This window comes from Lissotriton vulgaris, chromosome 1_1 (genome assembly GCF_964263255.1).
Source record: "Lissotriton vulgaris chromosome 1_1, aLisVul1.2, whole genome shotgun sequence".
NCBI lineage: Eukaryota > Metazoa > Chordata > Amphibia > Caudata > Salamandridae > Lissotriton > Lissotriton vulgaris.
In genome coordinates, this window is record NC_141685.1 from 1,420,074,143 (window position 1) to 1,420,091,391 (window position 17,249).

Here is a 17,249-nt window from a genome sequence, read left to right on the forward strand (position 1 = left end):
CCTCTGTGGACTGCAGAGGCAGAAAGAAGTGGGCTTCGATTATGGGCCAAACCACATCGTCTATCAAGGCCAGGCATGTCGATGCCCAGAGCAAATTAATTTGTTGCAGGGTGGGGTCAAACCCCATGTAGAGTGGCTGGTGACCCCAGCCACGAAAGGTGTCTAGTAAGTACTCCAGACAGGTGAATCTGTGTTTTATTGCGGAATAAAAGACATCCATTAAAAAGTCTTCATAACAAAGCAATTAGATCATCTTCTAAACTCACAAATTGTGATGACAAACTATAAAAAAGGGAACTATTAATTGGTTTGAAAGGGAGTCCACCGTAAGAAATAGTGTCACCAATTCGTTAAGTCTAACATAAGATTTCAAGAATTTAAATGAGAGCTCAACCCCTGGGAGCAGTGACTGAAAAGAGGGGTCCCATGGATAACCCCATGGCCCCCATTCGGAAGGCTCCGGGTGAGAGGGGCCTGCTACGGGCCGCAAAGTCGACTTTCGACAGCTGATACATGTCAAAACAATCGATTCGGAAAGGCTGTCTGAATCCGACATCGTAATCCGTTGGTCGGAATGCTGGTCCATAGACCTGTACGAGTCGGCTCCGAACAATTCTGTTCCTCTGCATGCCATTTGTAACCGAGTTGTAAAGTCTGTACGCTTTCCGACTTTCGTAATCGTTCAGTCCGAAGGCTTTCAGAATCAGTTGGAAAGACGGGTTCTGAATCGGATTTGGACAAACTGAATGCCATCCGGAGCCTTTCCAACCAACATCGTAATGAGGCCCCAAGTCTCTGAAATGAAGTCCAAATCCTCCAGCGGGGTAAGGCAGCAGACTGTATGTGTCAAAGTCAGAGAGGCACTGAATGAGGTCCCGGTGAAGTTGTAGATTTTAGCGGAAAAGGCAGAGGCCGGGAAATGTTCACGTCCTCTTGTCGGCCAGATGCTTTTGACTCCTTCACCCGATCCAGATTTCTACCTTTAAACCTAGTTTCATTTTCGGAGATCAGATTCCTCCAGGGGGCAAGGCAGCAGGCTGTACCTGGGAAGGTGAAGTTTGCCCCAAAGTTGATAGGCTTGCCCTTAGGGTCTGCTGAAACATTTTTTTCAGGCAGCAAAAAATTATTGGGTGACCAACTTGATTTTCTTGCCCAGCGAGATCATGTCTTGGGTGGATTCACTTGAGTGGTTAGTGTAAGTCTTCTGGAGGTCTGGAAGTCCAGATTTTCAGGAAATTCACAATAAGTCCTTCTGGACACCACTAAGCCTCCCAGGACCTCAGGGGCAACATTTAGGGGTGATTAGTAACCCCAGCAGAGGCCACCAGCAGGGTTCGGTCCTCTTCCATTTGCAACTAGTCTCTGGTTACTCCAGGAAAAGGGCGTCTTGCTGTGTTTGATGTCCCTGTAGGCACACAGGAGGTCGTCTTACTGACATTTGGAGTCCACTTCTTTGTCCTAGGTACTAGTGGGAGCAGGTCCAGCCCTTCAGATCTCTTTTCAGACAATAGGTTCAATTGTCTTCTGTTCTTCTACTAGTCCAGAACGTGTACTGTTGAGCTGTCGTTGAGGTGCCAACTTTGTAGGTTTCACTAGACATGGATGGTAGGGACTCCTGCATACCCCCTAACCAATGAGGTAAAAGATCCCAGGGGCGACCCATTCCAATTTCTCAGCACATCCCATTTGCCTTCATGTAAACTATCTCACAGTGCACTATTCGAAGAGGACTCTAAGATGCCCCAGGCCTTCTGCCCCTGAAGGGAGCCTTGGAAAAGCCAGTGGTGTATTTAGGCAAATGAACAGTTCCACCTTCCTCAGATGCAGTAAACTGGGTCTGAGACCACCTGTCCCCACTGGGCTTATGTACAGTCAGCTGCAGAGGATTTAAAGATCAAATGCTTTTCTTCCTCAGGCTTCCCCTTCTACTTGAATGAACAGGCCTCACTTGTGTCCCTTTGAAGCAAATTGAGCAAATTAAAATCCTGACCCAGCTGCTCTTTTTATCTACCATCCTAACACTAGTCCTAAGCCATTGACTCTGCTCTGATAGCAGTTTTCACACCTCATTAAGCCCAAGGAGTGGCAGTAGCAGTAGCAGCTGCTGGTAGGCTAATAGAAATTAGCTTCCAGGAGCTTAAGTTATGGAAAAGTTAACGTTCCAAAAGTCACTTTCCCTAAATATTTATCAAAAATCTAACTTCAACATTAAACTCTATCTTGTACCACTCCCAGTTAGAAAATGTCATATATTAATCTGCACTTAATTTTACTCAAAGGACAGTCAGAACCTCCAAAAGGGAAAATAGCTTTTATGGCCTGCTGCTGTAGGGACATGGCAACATAAAATTTTGATATTTCCCACTTCGAAATACGAGTACCCAGTGGGCTACAAGTTCCGTAAAGGGATGAATTATTAATATTTAAAAGGAAGTTTTACCTGTCAGACAAATTATTTGGACAGGTTTGTCTGCAGATTTGAACTGCAGCAGTCATGCTACATCAGAGGCCTGAAACCATGTTTTCCTTGTCGCACTAACTTTCAATGCAGTTCATGTAGTTTCTACAGCATGTTCAATGGCCTTGCAGGAGCCTTTAATATGCCAATGATGGAGTAGCCAATGTGTACATGTTTTAGGAGTCAGAGCACATACACTAGGCACCGGGCAGCGGCGTCCAGTTTGTTGAGTCTTAAAAACCAGCAATAACATTCAACAGAAATGGGGATAACCCCACAAAAAAGGGGATTTTCTCACAGAAGTCATAACAATTGCCTTAGAAAACTTCATGTCAAGGGACATTATGGTCACAATGGAAAATATAAAGTGCCCTATTTGTGATTAGCTACTCAATCATAATGCCCTCTTGTACACTACTCACAACTTCACATGCCATTGCAGATCAAATCACTGATAAACAGCGGTGACATTTAGGACATGAATTGAGCTGCAGTCCGCCAAACTTTTTAAAATAGTTTGGCTGACGGGAAATTGTGTGTATGCATATATACATGTGAGGACCTAATAAACTACAGTGCCAGATTTCGCGTTGTTCGTGTTTCTCTGTTCGTCACACGGCTGTGCGGAAGTGGGTAGTTCTAGTTAGGACCTATTTTCTATAGGAAATCCACAACATTCTATTTGGAATAACTTTGGCGCGGGTTGATAAATCTTCACGAAATTGTCAAAACTAATGGCCAGCTCCGGTCCTCTCCTATCCTGAAAGTCTTGGGATGATTCGTGTAGCGGAGACCGAGAAAAAAGGGGGGCCCCAAAACATGTTTTCCCCATGCAATTTTCCATAGGGACCTTTAGCCGCAGCTACAGCCCGAACTGCTGAACGGAATTACACCAAATTTGGCAAAAATCTAGTCCTCAGTTCAGACTCGTGCCTTTTGCTTAAATGGTGTAAATCCGTTCAGTAGCTCCTGAGAAAATGACATTTAAACATACATATATATATCTATGGCCACGGTAGATCTGCGCACCCTAAGCACACTCTGCCGTGCACAAGCTTCATTCTAATTGGCTGTCAACACTATAGATCAGGAAGTGTTGGCAGCCATCTTGTGCCTCGGTAGTACCGAGGCACAAGAAACCTATAAATAAAACACAGAAAACGCAAAAAGGGGTCAGGGTAGAAACACCCTGACCCCCTAGGCCTGCTCAGGGGTTCCCACAAGGACCCCCAGGGCCCCCAAAAAAAAAGTATTTTTTAAAATCCGCAATATCCGCGCAGGATGGGTGGATCTTGCGATGGAAAAAAAAAAGAAACACGGACTCGAGCGCAATATTAGATATTAGCCCCAGGGGGCCCATTACCAGGGGCAATGACTTACTTTAGGTGGGAGCAAAGGAGCCCCCCAGCCCCGGGGACCGCCATCCACCGGAGCTTTATTATAAATTGTGTGGGGGCTCATAGCCCCCCCAGCCCCGGGGACCGCCACCCCAGGGGCTTTGAAAATAGGAGGATGGGGGGCTCTAAGGCCCCCCCAAGCCCCGGGGACCGCCACCCCCTAGGCTGTTTTAAAAAAAAATAAGAAACCTGTGTGGGGGGTCTTGGGCCCCCCACATGCCACGGGGACCGCCACCTCCCCGGGGCACTAAGGTTTTAATTTGGGGGTCCATTATGGACCCCCAAGCCCCGGGGACCACCACCCCCGGGGCTTTGGAAAAGGTGTGAGGGGGGCCACGCGGCCCCCCTCTTGGAGCCATTGATGGCCCTGGGGACTGCCACCCCCCAGGGCCGGCTCCTGCAGTGTCCCGGGGTACCCACTCCCAGGACACTGCTGTTTGCAATTGCAGGGCGGGAGCCTCGCAGCTCCCACCCTGCCATTGCAAACTGCTTTGCTTCATTAAAGCGAGAGCAGGGAAACCTGCTCTCGCTTCAATGAAGCAAAGCCAATTGCTTTTCCATATGGGGAGCAGCATGTTAGCTGCTCCCCATGTGGATAAGCAATGCTGGCTCCTGCAGGTGGCGGGGAGCCGGCCGGGACCATGGGGAGGTTGAGGACGCCCCCCACGGTCCCCAACGAGAGGCCAGTCCCCAGGGGATGTGGTCCCTGGGGCTACAAGTAGCCCAGGAGGGGGGCCATGCTCCCCCCTCCACATTAAAAAATAAATAAATAAATAAATGGCTGACCCCGGGGGATAGGGTCCCCGGGGCCTTAAGTGGCCTGAGGAGGAGGGCTACGCAGCCCCCTCCATAGAAATATTTTAAAAATTGGCCATGCCCTGTGGATGGGGTCCCCGCGGACCAGAATTGGAAATGGAAGGGGGCCACGCGGCCCTTTCCCGATAAGAAAATATTTATATCCAAATTTTGGGGTCAGGCCCTGGGGGATGGGGTCCCCAGGGCTCCAAAAAAGTAAAAGGAAGGGGGGGCACACAGCCCCCTATCAAGAAAAATCAATAAAAAGTGAAGGGATCGTCCCTAGGCCCCAACACCTCACAAAAACACTCTGTAAACGCTCCTGTGGTGCGTTTTAAATTGGGGAAATAATTCCCCTTCAATACTGGGGTCCCTGGGGGCCAACTAGCCCACCAGGTACCTCCAGTAAGCGCCACAGGGCTGCGTTGCAGAGAGGTGGTCCAGGCCACGCCCCTTTTTACACCTCTCTGCAATGCAGCCTTGTGGCGCTTACTGGAGGTACCTGGTGGGCTAGTTGGACCCAAGGGACCCTCAGGATTCAAGGGGACCTAATCCCCCAGCTTAAAACGCACCACTGGGTGCGTTTGCACAGTGGTGAAGGTAGAGGGCGGGGCCTATGGTGATATGTGTGAAAACAAGCCCTGTGGCGCGTTTTAAGTTAGGGAATTAATTTCTCTTCATTCCTGAGGTCCCCTGGGATGCAACCAGCCCACCACGTACCTCCAGTAAACGCCACGGAACTGCGCAGAGTGTTGTAAAAAGGGGCATGGCCTCTAAACACCTCTATGCAATGCAGCTCCCTGGCGCATACTGGAGGTACCTGGTGGGCTAGTTGGCCCCCAGGGGACCACAGGATTGAAGAGGAAGTAATTCCCCAACCTAAAACATGCCACAGGGCGTGTTTGCAGACATGTTACCTCAGGCCCCACCCCCTTCTTTCACCATTCTGCAAACGCGCCCTGTGGTGCGTTTTAAGTTGAAGAATTCATTCCTCTTCAATCTTGAGGGTCCCTGGTGGCCAACTAGCCCACCAGGTACCTCCAGTGTGCGCCAGGGAGCTGCGTTGCAGAGAGGTGTTCAGAAGCCACGCCCCTTTTTACACCTGTCTGCAATGCAGATCTGTGGCGCTTACTGGAAGTACCTAGTGGGCTAGTTTGACCCTAGGGACCCTCTGGATTCAAGGGAACTTAATCTCCCAACTTAAAACGCGCCATGGGGCGCGTTTACACACTGGTGTAGGGAGGGGACGGGGCCTGGGGTGACATGTGCAAACACGCCCTGTGGCGCGTTTTAAGTTGGGGAAAAATTTCCTCTTCAATCCTGAGGGACCCAGGGGGCCAAGTAGCCCACCAGGTGCTTCCAGGAAGCGCCACTGCGCTCCGTTGCCGAGAGGTGGTGCAGGCCATGTCCCTTTTTACATCTTTCTGCTGCGCAGTTCTGTGACACTAACTGGATGTACCTAGTGGGCTAGTTGGACTCTATGGACCCTTAGGATTGAAGGGAAATTATTTCCCCAACTTAAAACGCGCCACAGGGAGTGTTTGCACAGTGGTGAAGGGAGGGGATGGTGTAGGAAAGTGGCTCTATATATACTGGACCAAAGTAAAGTCAGCCGAAGTACAAATACCGATGTTCTCACCTGTTATCAGGAGAGACCTCAGTGCTGCATCTTTGAGCCCAGTAATGATCCTGAAAAGTAATTCTAACCATACTTACCAGTAACTTGAATTTACTTCCAAAGGCTAACATTGACTGGTTTCACTTGGAAATTCTTCTAAGTGTGAAGTTTTGGAACTTTAAAATATTCATCTAAAACCAGACGAACTACGAATTCCGATTTACTCACCTGTTATCAGGAAAGACCTCAGTGCTGTATCTTTGAGCACAGTACTGATCCTGAAAAGTAATTCTAACCGTACTTACCAGTAACTTGAATTTTCTTCCGTTGGATATCATTGCTTGCTTTTTGCTGAAAAAGTTTCTGTGTTGAATTTTGAAACTTACAAATATTCCTCTAAAATCAGCCGAACTACGAATTCCGATTTACTCACCTGTTATCAGGAGAGACCTCAGTGCTGCATCTTTAAGCCCAGTACTGATCCTGAAAAGTAATTCTAACTGTACTTACCAGTAACTGAAATTTCCTCCAAAGGCTAACATTGACTGGTTTCACTTGGAAATTCTTCTAAGCGTGGAGTTTTGGAACTTTAAAATATTCACCTAAAATCATCCGGACAACGAATTCTGATTTACTCACCTGTTATCAGGAGAGAACCCAGTGCTGCATCTTTTAGCCCAGCACTGACCCTGAAAAGTAATTCTAACTGTGCTTACCAGTAACTTGTATTTCCTTCCATAGGAATCCATTGTCTGGTTTTCACCAGAAAAGTTTCTGTCTATTTTCACAAACTACAAATATTCCCTTAAAAATCGCCTGTATGTCTTAAACGCATTCTTTCAATTGTTTACAGGAGATGCACCAGTACTGGATCCAAGATCCACCACTGAGTAAGAAAAAGTAACGATAACACTACTTACCTCTTAAGTTAATTTCCTTCCATAGGATAACATTGGTGATTCTATGTGAAAAATAATGTCTCCACTTTTAAAATACAATAATATTCCATTTAATATCACTACTGTAACCAAAACGTTTTTACTCAACTGTTTACAGGAGATGTCCCAGGACTGAATCTAGGATCCAGTACTGTGGTTAGAAAAGAGAGAGAGAGAGAGAGAGAGAGAGAGAGAGAGAGAGAGATCTTGAAGTTGGTAGTGGCACTGCAGCCTTACAACTGCAGATAATGAATGTGACAAAGTGCACTGAACGGAAGTGTAACTAGCTGAGACGTGTTTTGTCCAAATAGTGTGATTACATCTAGATGTTGAAGATTGTGCTGAAGCCCTAGACTGGCTCTTGATAGTAGTGAAGATATTAAAGAATGAGCCCAACTCCCTCAGCCTTATGCCTGTGCATAGATGTAATCTGGAAGTACTTCTAGTTATTGAGTGGTACCACAGCTTTACAGCTCCATATAATGCATCTCGCAATAAGCAATATTTGTGAGTGAATCTTCATGTAACGTAAAAAGTGAGGCTATATCAATGATGTTATTGATTATGTCATTTGTGATATCATACCAGAGGTCATGCTTGAAGTCATGAAAAGTCCATTGATGTGTTGTGGTTGCATATCTAAACAGTATTGGATGCATTCAGTGTATTTTAGGTTTTGCGTTGTAACTATTACATATCCTCAACTGAAACATGTTTTGATTTTTCTTTTTTAAAACAGCTGGTTTTATAATCTGATTAGATAATCACAGTGTGTCTTGAGCAAAGTTTTTCCAGAGAACGTGTTTTTTCTTTTTTCCCCTTTCGCCCTAATTCAATCTGCAGCTCTTAACCCTTTTAAACTAAATATTGCATTACAAAAATAAATGCTTTCTCGTTAGGTTATGGGCTACACATATTACACACACATCTAAGAGCAGCAGCAATGTACAGATGTAGTACTTTAATGGAAAAAAGGATGGACACATTTGCAGGAAAGGACATTTTATATGAATTATGCATAGGAACATTTTCAGAGTATTAAATTACCATAATTTGTATTTGAAAATATTGAAATGGTAAATATTGATAGAAACATTCCAGTCCTTAATATGTTATCTTAGTTCCGAAGATAAATACTGAGATGTAAAAACATCAAAATAAGAAATAGGCATATTTTTGAATACCATAGTAGTCTACCCCAAAATGTAGCTATCAGTAAAGCGGCAGCGTAAAACCGAATCTTTCAGAAGTGGTTGATTATTTTACTAAATGAATGTTCTAGTGATTTGCAAGCTCTCTTTTTTAATCATGCCTAGAATTGAACTTAGCAATAGGTATTTGAAAAGCCATAGTTTTAGCCTTAAAAGGATAATACCAGTAAATTATGTCTGATATTTAGCATGCATGTGCATTCATTGTCTTTGGGTCCCATCTAACTGTTTAAATCATACTGAATTGTGGTTTATGGTGCATATTCCTTGTGCTGTTTTCAAAAGCCCTGTTAAAAAGTGAGTGTTTTAGTTATTTTTACTGCTGCCAAAGATGCCTCTCTTCATAAATATCAAAAAGGTATAGACATAGAGAGTAGTTCTGATGTAATGACTTGGGGCCTTATTTAGAGTTGGGGGAACCACCATGTTTTCCAGCCATGGCAGAGACAATTGACAGACAATCCAAATGACGTTTGGCTATTGGTCGGAGTATCTCAGAATGTTTGACCTGTTTAAGGTGGATATTCCAATGTAATGTTTTATTACCCAGCCCCCTAAAGTCTGATGGTCCTTGTTAGAACTGGGGGTCTCCAATTGGCTGAGGTAGGTACCTTAGTCCAAATAGGGACCCTTGATTCTAGTCAAGGAGGGACACACTCTTAGATAACCCCTGCTCACCCTACGGTAGCTTGGCACGAGCAGACAGGCTTATCTCCAAGGCAATGTGTAAAGTATTTGCAACCACACTCCCTGCAACACAGTGATAACACCACAAATGGACACTACTCTGATTTACGAAAATAGTGGTATCTTTATCAAGAAGAAATACCATGTGACCAAACGATAAAAATATCCAGCATATGCGTATTCGTAATATTTCACTGCGCCGGTTATTAGGCTCACAATCACTTGCAGGTTCTTGTGGTATTAATAAGCAGTTCACAATAATCTAATGCAGTCCTAATATAATGCTATGCAGTTCGTAATGCAGTACGTAATGTAGAAATATGACAGTCCTTAATGCTAGTAGTAATGCGGATCATAAAAGCAAGTAATAGTGCAGTTCATAGTGCATGTATTAATGCGGATCGTAATAGCAAGTAATAATGCAGTTCGTAGTGCGAAAACTAATGTGTATCATAAAAGCTAGTAATTAGGCAGTTCGTAGTGCAGGTATTAATGCGGATCATAAAAGCAAGTAATAATGCAGTTTGGCACCGATCGCGTTGCTTGTGAAGGTCTCTATGCCACTCTTGGCTGACTCTCGGTCAGCGTTTGCCAAAATAGGCCCCCAATACTGTTATGAAGGCAACAAAGTGCAGCTCCACAATCCGACCCCGGTACAGTGGAGGCTCTCGCTGCAAAGGTGGGAAAGGCCGAGAGCGGTCCCTTTAGCACGCACTCCGCCGCAGACGGTGACACACGCACGCTCACTGAGCATTACCTGGGGGGGGTGCAGTCTCTCTCTCCTCTCTTCGTGGCTTGGGCGTCACACTTTGCGGCTTCGGGTTGGCGGCGGCTGCTCCTCGCAGTGAGAGTCGGGCTGCCAGGCAACGGCCTCGCAGCTGATCGGCTCCCGGCGCGACTCAGTTGATCTTGGGCAAAGGACCGCGGACCCACGATGGTGAAGGTTCACAGGCGTCTCCTTGGCAAAGGCAGGCGGCAATGATTTATCCCGGATCCCCCTTGGGACGACTGTCCAGGCCTATGGCAATACCGATCACAGTACTTCTGGTCACGCTGTCGATCGAAGCAGAGCGCAAGACTGCTCCGGGCCACACGGTCATGGGGGAAATTCTCACCAAGGTCTCAGACTGCAAAAAGCACATGCACACAGAGTCGCTGAGACACACTTAGAAACTTTTATGTCCCTAAGTTTCCACAACAGGGAGCCAGCTCCTGTCGGGCCCTTGGAGACACGTTACTTCAGGACACAGCACACAGCAAAGTCCTGTCAAGCAGGGGGACACAGCACACCGCAAAATCCCTTGTCCTCTTCTTAGTCAAATCCGCAAACTGCAGGCTAGCCCCAGAACACACAGCAAGGTCAGTCCTTCCCTTCAGTCTCTTCAGCTGTTCTTCTTTGGCAGAGGTTCCTCTTTATCATGAAGTAGTTTCAATCCTTTTTCAGGTTTGAGTTCAGTCTTTAGTTCAGGGGCTTCAGCTCTCACATTTATACCCCTGAATGCCTTTGAAGTCTTTGTGTTCAGGGGGCTCTGAGCCCGGTCCAAACCAGGCCTGGGCGTCTTCCTGTCAGTACACAACCTCTTCCTTTGATAGTGAGGGTCTGGAACCCAGATGCTCCGCAGGAGGTAGAGCCATCCTTTTGTAGCAACAGCACAGCCCTCTTCACATCCAGAGGGCTACTCCTCCCCCCACACCAAATTCAGGGCATCCTGTTGCTGTCTCACCTACTCCCCTCTGGTGTAAGGACACTACCCAGACCCTGTCACATCCAAACCTAGACAATCAATACACAACCAGGCAGAGGCATACAATCAATCAATCAATCAAAGACATTTATAGAGCGCACTACTTTCCCGTAGGGTCTCAAGGCGCTGGATGGTTTAAGACAAGAAACCAGCCACGTCTAAAAGTGTGGTTTCTAAACACACAATTTAAAAACCATCTTCACAAAAAGATGTGTTATTAAATTCTAAGTTCAGGCACACTAAACTCCATCTCTCCATCTTATGCTTATGGGAAGATATGCTGGAAACATGTGACACAGCATTCCCCATTCTGTCCTATGGGCAAGATGGCCTTACAACAGTGAAAAACAAATGTGGCAGTATTTCACTGTCAGGACGTGGTGCACGCCTCAGTACATGTCCTACCTTTCACATACACTGCACCCTGCCCAGGGGGGTACCTTGGACCTACTATAGGGGTGTCTGATGTGCAAAAAGGGGGAGGGTAAGGCCTGGCAAGTGGATGCACTAGTCAGGTAAACAAGTCAGTTAACAAACTGTGTGCAGGCAATGCCGTGGCAAGCCTGAGATCTTTTTTTAGGGGTACCTGTGTGGGTGGCACTTTTAGTGCTGCAGGCCCACTAGTAGCATTTGCATTAGCAGCCCTGGCACACATAGTGCACTTTACTGGGGATTTTACTAGTAATACAAACATGCCAATTATGGACAACCAATTACCATAACACTTGATACAGGGAGGACTTGCACTTTGACACTGATCAGCAGTGGCAAAGTGCCCAAAGCATCTAAGTCGGCAACATAATGTAAAAAAAAAGGTCTAGGAGGGATGCAAAACGTTTAAGGAACTTTAGCCAAAAAGGGCAAAGTCCAACAGTCCTGAACAGGAAGACATCAAAATGATCCCCACATGCTGGGAGGCAGCTCCCAGCTTGTCAGTGCAGTTTGAGTTTTTAGATAAGTGCCCACCAGTTTTTGAGTCGTTTTTAGTTATACTTGATTTTGAAAAACAAAACCCTTTGCTGTGTTGGCGCACTGAAGAGTGTGCCTTCAAAGCAATTCAGTGCCTCCAGCAAAGTTGCTGTAATTGCTTCTCTCCTTAAAACACAGAGCTATCTGTCTGCCTGGTGGAGATCTCTAAATATGGCGGTCTGTATTCCACTCGGGAAGTGGAGTACTTTCCTTCGCTGACCTGGCAGGATGGAGTACAGCCTCACAAACCTTAAATATGCTTATTTACCTTCCTTTCAACTAGACCCCACACAATCAGATTTTTATGTTCTGAATCTCGTCTTTGAGATCGTTCTAATTCAAAATGTTCTGCATAGAATGCGCTGCTGCTTCATGCAGCGAGGTCCGTCTTATATGAAATTCTTTAGCAAACAAGTGTCATCCAATGAATGTGTCAGTTTTAATGTTGCCAGATTTTTTATAACCGCTGTGAGACTCAGAAAAAGAAGGGGTTGATTTTTATTCAGAGCATATTGTTTACTTGTTTTTCTATCCTGAAGATGTTTATTATGGTTATTGCACCCTGGATTTTATACGTTTTATTTTTATCTTTGGGAATTTTTATTACTCACCTATTTTTTATTATGTCAAGATCAATTGCCCTGGGGCTGTTTATTACTTGTTTTTAACTGTCTGCTTTAATCTTTTTATTCAATGCATGTCTGTATCTTTTATGGTTTTCATTAACCGAATTAACATTATTTTGACTGACTGAAATACTTAAGCTAAAATAGGAAAAAATAAATAAATGTTCTGTTTTGAACAGACTATGAAAATTTAATGATTGCATCAGTTGAATACAGTAAACGTGTTTTCTTTTGTTACAGGTATTGCTTCCATGACCGTCCCTGTGTATATTGCCGAGTCTGCGCCACCCCATTTAAGAGGAAGATTGGTTACAATTAATACACTCTTCATCACGGGAGGGCAATTTTGTGCAGCTGTGATTGATGGAGCTTTTAGCTATCTTGCCAAAGATGGTTGGAGGTTGGTACCACAATCAAACATTTATTGCAAATTCTTGATACTGTTTAAGAACTGCTAAGGTTGCCTTATCCCGCTAGCCAATTTGCTTCAGTAAAACATTTCAACCATTTTGCCTCCCTGTTCTGTAGTCTCTGTGGATGAATGGAAAGGGCCCTGTCAGTCATATGGCTAGACAGGCCGCCGGGTGGGAGATGCCCGCATTTGTGAATCCTAGATGTTGTAGTGTTGTGTTCAGCCACTATGCTAATTATCGATTGCTGCCGGCCTGCTTCCAAAATCACTGCTAAGTTGGCATTGAGAAAATATTGAGATAAATGTCTAATGTTACAACTTATGTATTGAGCCTAGAACAAGTGCATGATGAATGTATGTTCGAGTGTACCTCTGCATGCAAGACTCATAGCAGAAAGACAGGTCCCTGGGTTACAGGTATCCAAATGCTCATCGGCCATTGAGCTGCTCACAATGCTGGCTGGCTGTATTTTAGAACCGGCAGGGCTGTAATGATATATAACAAACACTCTCCAAAACAAAATCCCCCACAATCCGAGGACTTTGAAGAAAGCAGCCCAGCCAGGCACCAGCGAGTTATACTAAGTAGTCCTTATTTTATTCAATTTTCATATCCAGTGCAGTAAGTAGATCAACGAGTTTCAACAGTGTTATAGAGTTTCAATGTGTAGACAAGACATTTAAAGGGAAAAATTCGCGCCAAAATAACCTCCATAATTAAAAGGAACACACACATATTTTTACAAATATTTTTTTCACATATTTTACACTACGCAGGTAAGTATAGTTGTGACTATTCAATAAATTGCAAAAATTCTCCACATGTTATTACAAAGTGTGTACATTTCATACTCATAACACACACACACACACACACACACACACACACTGCTCTTTGGATTAGTGGAAATATAACTTTCTAACTTGCAGGAAATATTGTCATTAACATGTAAGACTTGAAAGTCTGCTTTTGAAAGTCTCTGTGTGATGCATTGATACTGTAGCCGCATAGCTGAGCTTTGGTCTCCACGGTGCATTGTCCGCGGTGAAGGGTTTATTATTATAAATTACTATAGATAATGAATTTACTATTAAGTAATAATACTGTAGCCTGATAAATTCAATATGATATTCATATCGGATTCCACCTACGGTCAAGTTTTTTTGTGGATTATAATTTCTATATGATCCAGGGAAATAACAAAGACAGCACAGAAACACTCCAAAACTGTGAGCCTTAGAAGGAGATCTTCCTGAAGACTTCAGCTAGTCAAAAGAAATCTGTTTAACCCCTTGCGTTCTAATGATGGCCCTCGTCCATCATGCAGCATGGTGGGCGTGTGCTGATGACGGCTGGGGGCCGTCATGAACCCGCCCACTCTTTAGAAGTGCCGCACAGGCGCAGAATCGCGGCCGCACGCAAGGCGTTAAGTCCGAGGCGGAAAGCTGAGTAAGTGAAAGTGAAAAAAAGACAACTGAAAAAGCCAAATGATTAGTATCAATGACAAGTCACATCACTTGGATTCCTTGGAGGTGTATGAAAGAAGCTGATGTTTGGTGGGTGAAAGACGCTTGGCAGTTGTCCATTGATATGGGTTTGACTGAGATGAGCTACCTGTAGTAGTTTGAAAGCCATCTGACGTGATGACAGTAGCTCATCATTTAGACTTCTTTCCGTAGAGTCAATAGTGTTGATTTGTTCTAATTTCTGAGAAAGTTGTTTGTTCTTTGTTAAGTTATGTCAAATGGGTTTAATCATGACTCAAAGACAACCATGTATAGATGAATTCTGTGGAGGTTATGGACAATCTTGATCTCATTGGAAAGCTTTTGGAAGAATGCTCCTCAGCTGTTTTTCCTTGGGCATCCAAATGCATAATTAAATGCTCAAGGCTGAAAAGGTTTCCTCAAAACGTTTTGTTGGCATCTGTTCTTTATTGAATGGGCAAACTCAACCTTACTCAAATAGATGACTAACTCAAAGCATTTGTTTGGCACCACTTTTTTCGAAAGGGCATCTTGCCACTGGTCTTAACACTGCGTAACCATGTAGGTAAAGTTGCAGCATTTTCCTGAGGTTTAGGGGTGATATACAAAGCTCTCAATCTCCAGAGTTCGAGATCAAGATCAAGGGAGTCTGTGGGGAGAAAGCACAATCTCATCTTGTGGTTGGATGAAACAGACAAACATGTATTGCTTTGTAATAACGCTTTATTTGTGCTCCACTGGATCCATGTGGGAAAATAAGGATTCCTGTTAGCTGAAAGTTGTTGTGGAGTGAGCTGTTGAAGGCTTCTAATTGTAAAGCAGAATATTTTTTACCTAATGTGATCTTTAGGTGAAAGGTAGTTTAATGTTATAGGGTAGAAATAAAATAAGCTCTCTTGCTCAGACCATAAGTAACTGTGACCCCTGTATTCTGTGTAGCAAGTCAAACTAATTTTTAGGGAACCTGCATTCAGAGCATTGCAACAGTCCTGCCAGGAGTTGATGGCTCATCTAGCTACAATGGCCGTATTTGCCAGGGGCAAATGGAGAAATAGGTTTTTGTTTTAAATCTCTTTATTGAAATAAGAAAAGAATACATGAAAGACTGTAATCACAAAGCACAGTTGACACATCAGCAATGCAGTTGGGACAGTGTTGTATAATCATAAGCATACATGCAGTAAGATGAGTGAGTAGACTCTTTATGTGGAAAAGTGGGGTAAGGGCAAAAGTGAGAGAAGGGGGTCCCAATGGAAGATTAAACACATTAAATACGGAACAAGAGTCAAAGAAACATTGGTTAGGTCAAAGTTGTTGATGTGATGCATTGGTGGGGATCCGTCATATAATGTAGCACAGCCTTACTGCCATTTAAAGGAAGGAGGGTATATATGTGGGAGCTAGAGAATCAAATCTGCTTAAAATCAGAGAAAGAGTTCCAATGCCTTCAGTTTCGGGGGGGTTGAAGCAGGTGAACTCTGTGTGAGAGGTAGCTAAGTACAGGCTGACACATTTTTGGGAATTTAGCGTCCATACCTGCCCGCTTGTGGGATAGTTGTTCCATTGCCATCACGTGCCAGAGGTGGGTGAGCCACTGTGCCGGTGAGGGCGGTAGTGTTTGTTTCCAAGCTAATTCAATCAGTTGCCTGCAGCATGTAACTAATGAGATCCCAGTCAGCATGTGTCATGGCTGTGAGGTTGAGAGTTTGTAGACCCAAGATTACTGTACGGCAGATGGCAGGAAGAGGATATCCCAATACAGCTTTTATGGACTTAGAACCTCTTTCCAAAAGGTGTTGATGAGGACGCAGGACCACCAAATCTGTGTAAAATCGCCTCTCTCCAGTCCGCATCACCAACAAAGAGCTAACACACTGCAGTAGAAAGTAGATAGGCGGGTGTGTGTGGTACCATTGGAGCATGAGCTTGTAGGTTGTTTCCCTCAGAGAGGGGATATGGTATGGTTTAGCTATATTGCGCCATAAAGTGTCCCACTGCTTGGATTGATTTTTCAACGGGTGCTTCCTTGTTCCAGAATGTTCCTATCCAGGGTCTCGAATTGCGTGTCTGGACGAATGACCTCTTGGCAAACTGAGGGGTGAAGCGCCCAATGCTGCAACTGTGGATACTGCAGTTTAGTGGACTAAGAAAGATGGTACTCCGTTTTACATTGGTCAAAGGATTTTGTAGTAAGTCCCAGAAAGAAGTCGTGTAACGTCCTGCGTGGAAACCATGCGGGGATAGGGCAGGATCTAACTCTGGTTAATGGGAAATCCATGTGTGAGTTGAAGGGAAAGTAGTCAGTCCATTTGTTAGTGCTTATTTATCCCAGATGTCTAGGACTTGCTTGGTCGGTATAGCGGCATAGCTCTGCAAGGCCAAGCATGCTTGGTAAGCCTCGCCAGTCCCCATAAAGGTCTACATGCTACTGCCCTGTTCATATGGAACTAGTGGCTCTCGCTCGTGACCAGGAGCCGCGAGCGAGAGGGGTAGGTGTCTACGCCGTTCCAGCGCCTGTACTAAGGTTCATCCACCAGACAGCGCTGGCCTCACGGGAGCATGCTGCGAGGCCCGTGTTACTCTCCCTTAGGGTCGCCTAATTAGAGCAGGACCCCGTGGCCCTCTTTGTACTTGACCCAGAGAGGTTGTATTGGCTTTTTACTACGTGAATGAGCATTTAATCACTTGTCTTCTTGTGTAGTACTTTGTTTAGGTCCTGACGAATCGCCGGTTGGCGAGAAACATGTCGACCACACCAGGGGGTTGAGTTAGTTTTCTGTATACTTCCACAGCTTCTAGCTCCCCTCCCACCCCTTTTAATTAGGGAATCAGCCACGTCAATAAAACCCATTGTGGACTGATTACCCTTTTTAACACTCACTCACTTTGCACCGACTACACTTCC

The 17,249-nt window shown here is 44.8% G+C and overlaps 1 protein-coding gene across 1 annotated transcript in view; it reads left to right on the forward strand.

Annotated features, from left to right (window-relative positions):
• Window positions 1-17,249, forward strand: part of SLC2A13 (solute carrier family 2 member 13) — a 1,518,966-nt gene that overhangs the window by 304,434 nt on the left and 1,197,283 nt on the right. Inside the window, exon 2 of the mRNA XM_086967217.1 lies at window positions 12,685-12,844. Coding sequence (XP_086823343.1) covers window positions 12,685-12,844 — 160 coding nt within the window. The remainder of the gene's footprint in view (window positions 1-12,684; window positions 12,845-17,249) is intronic.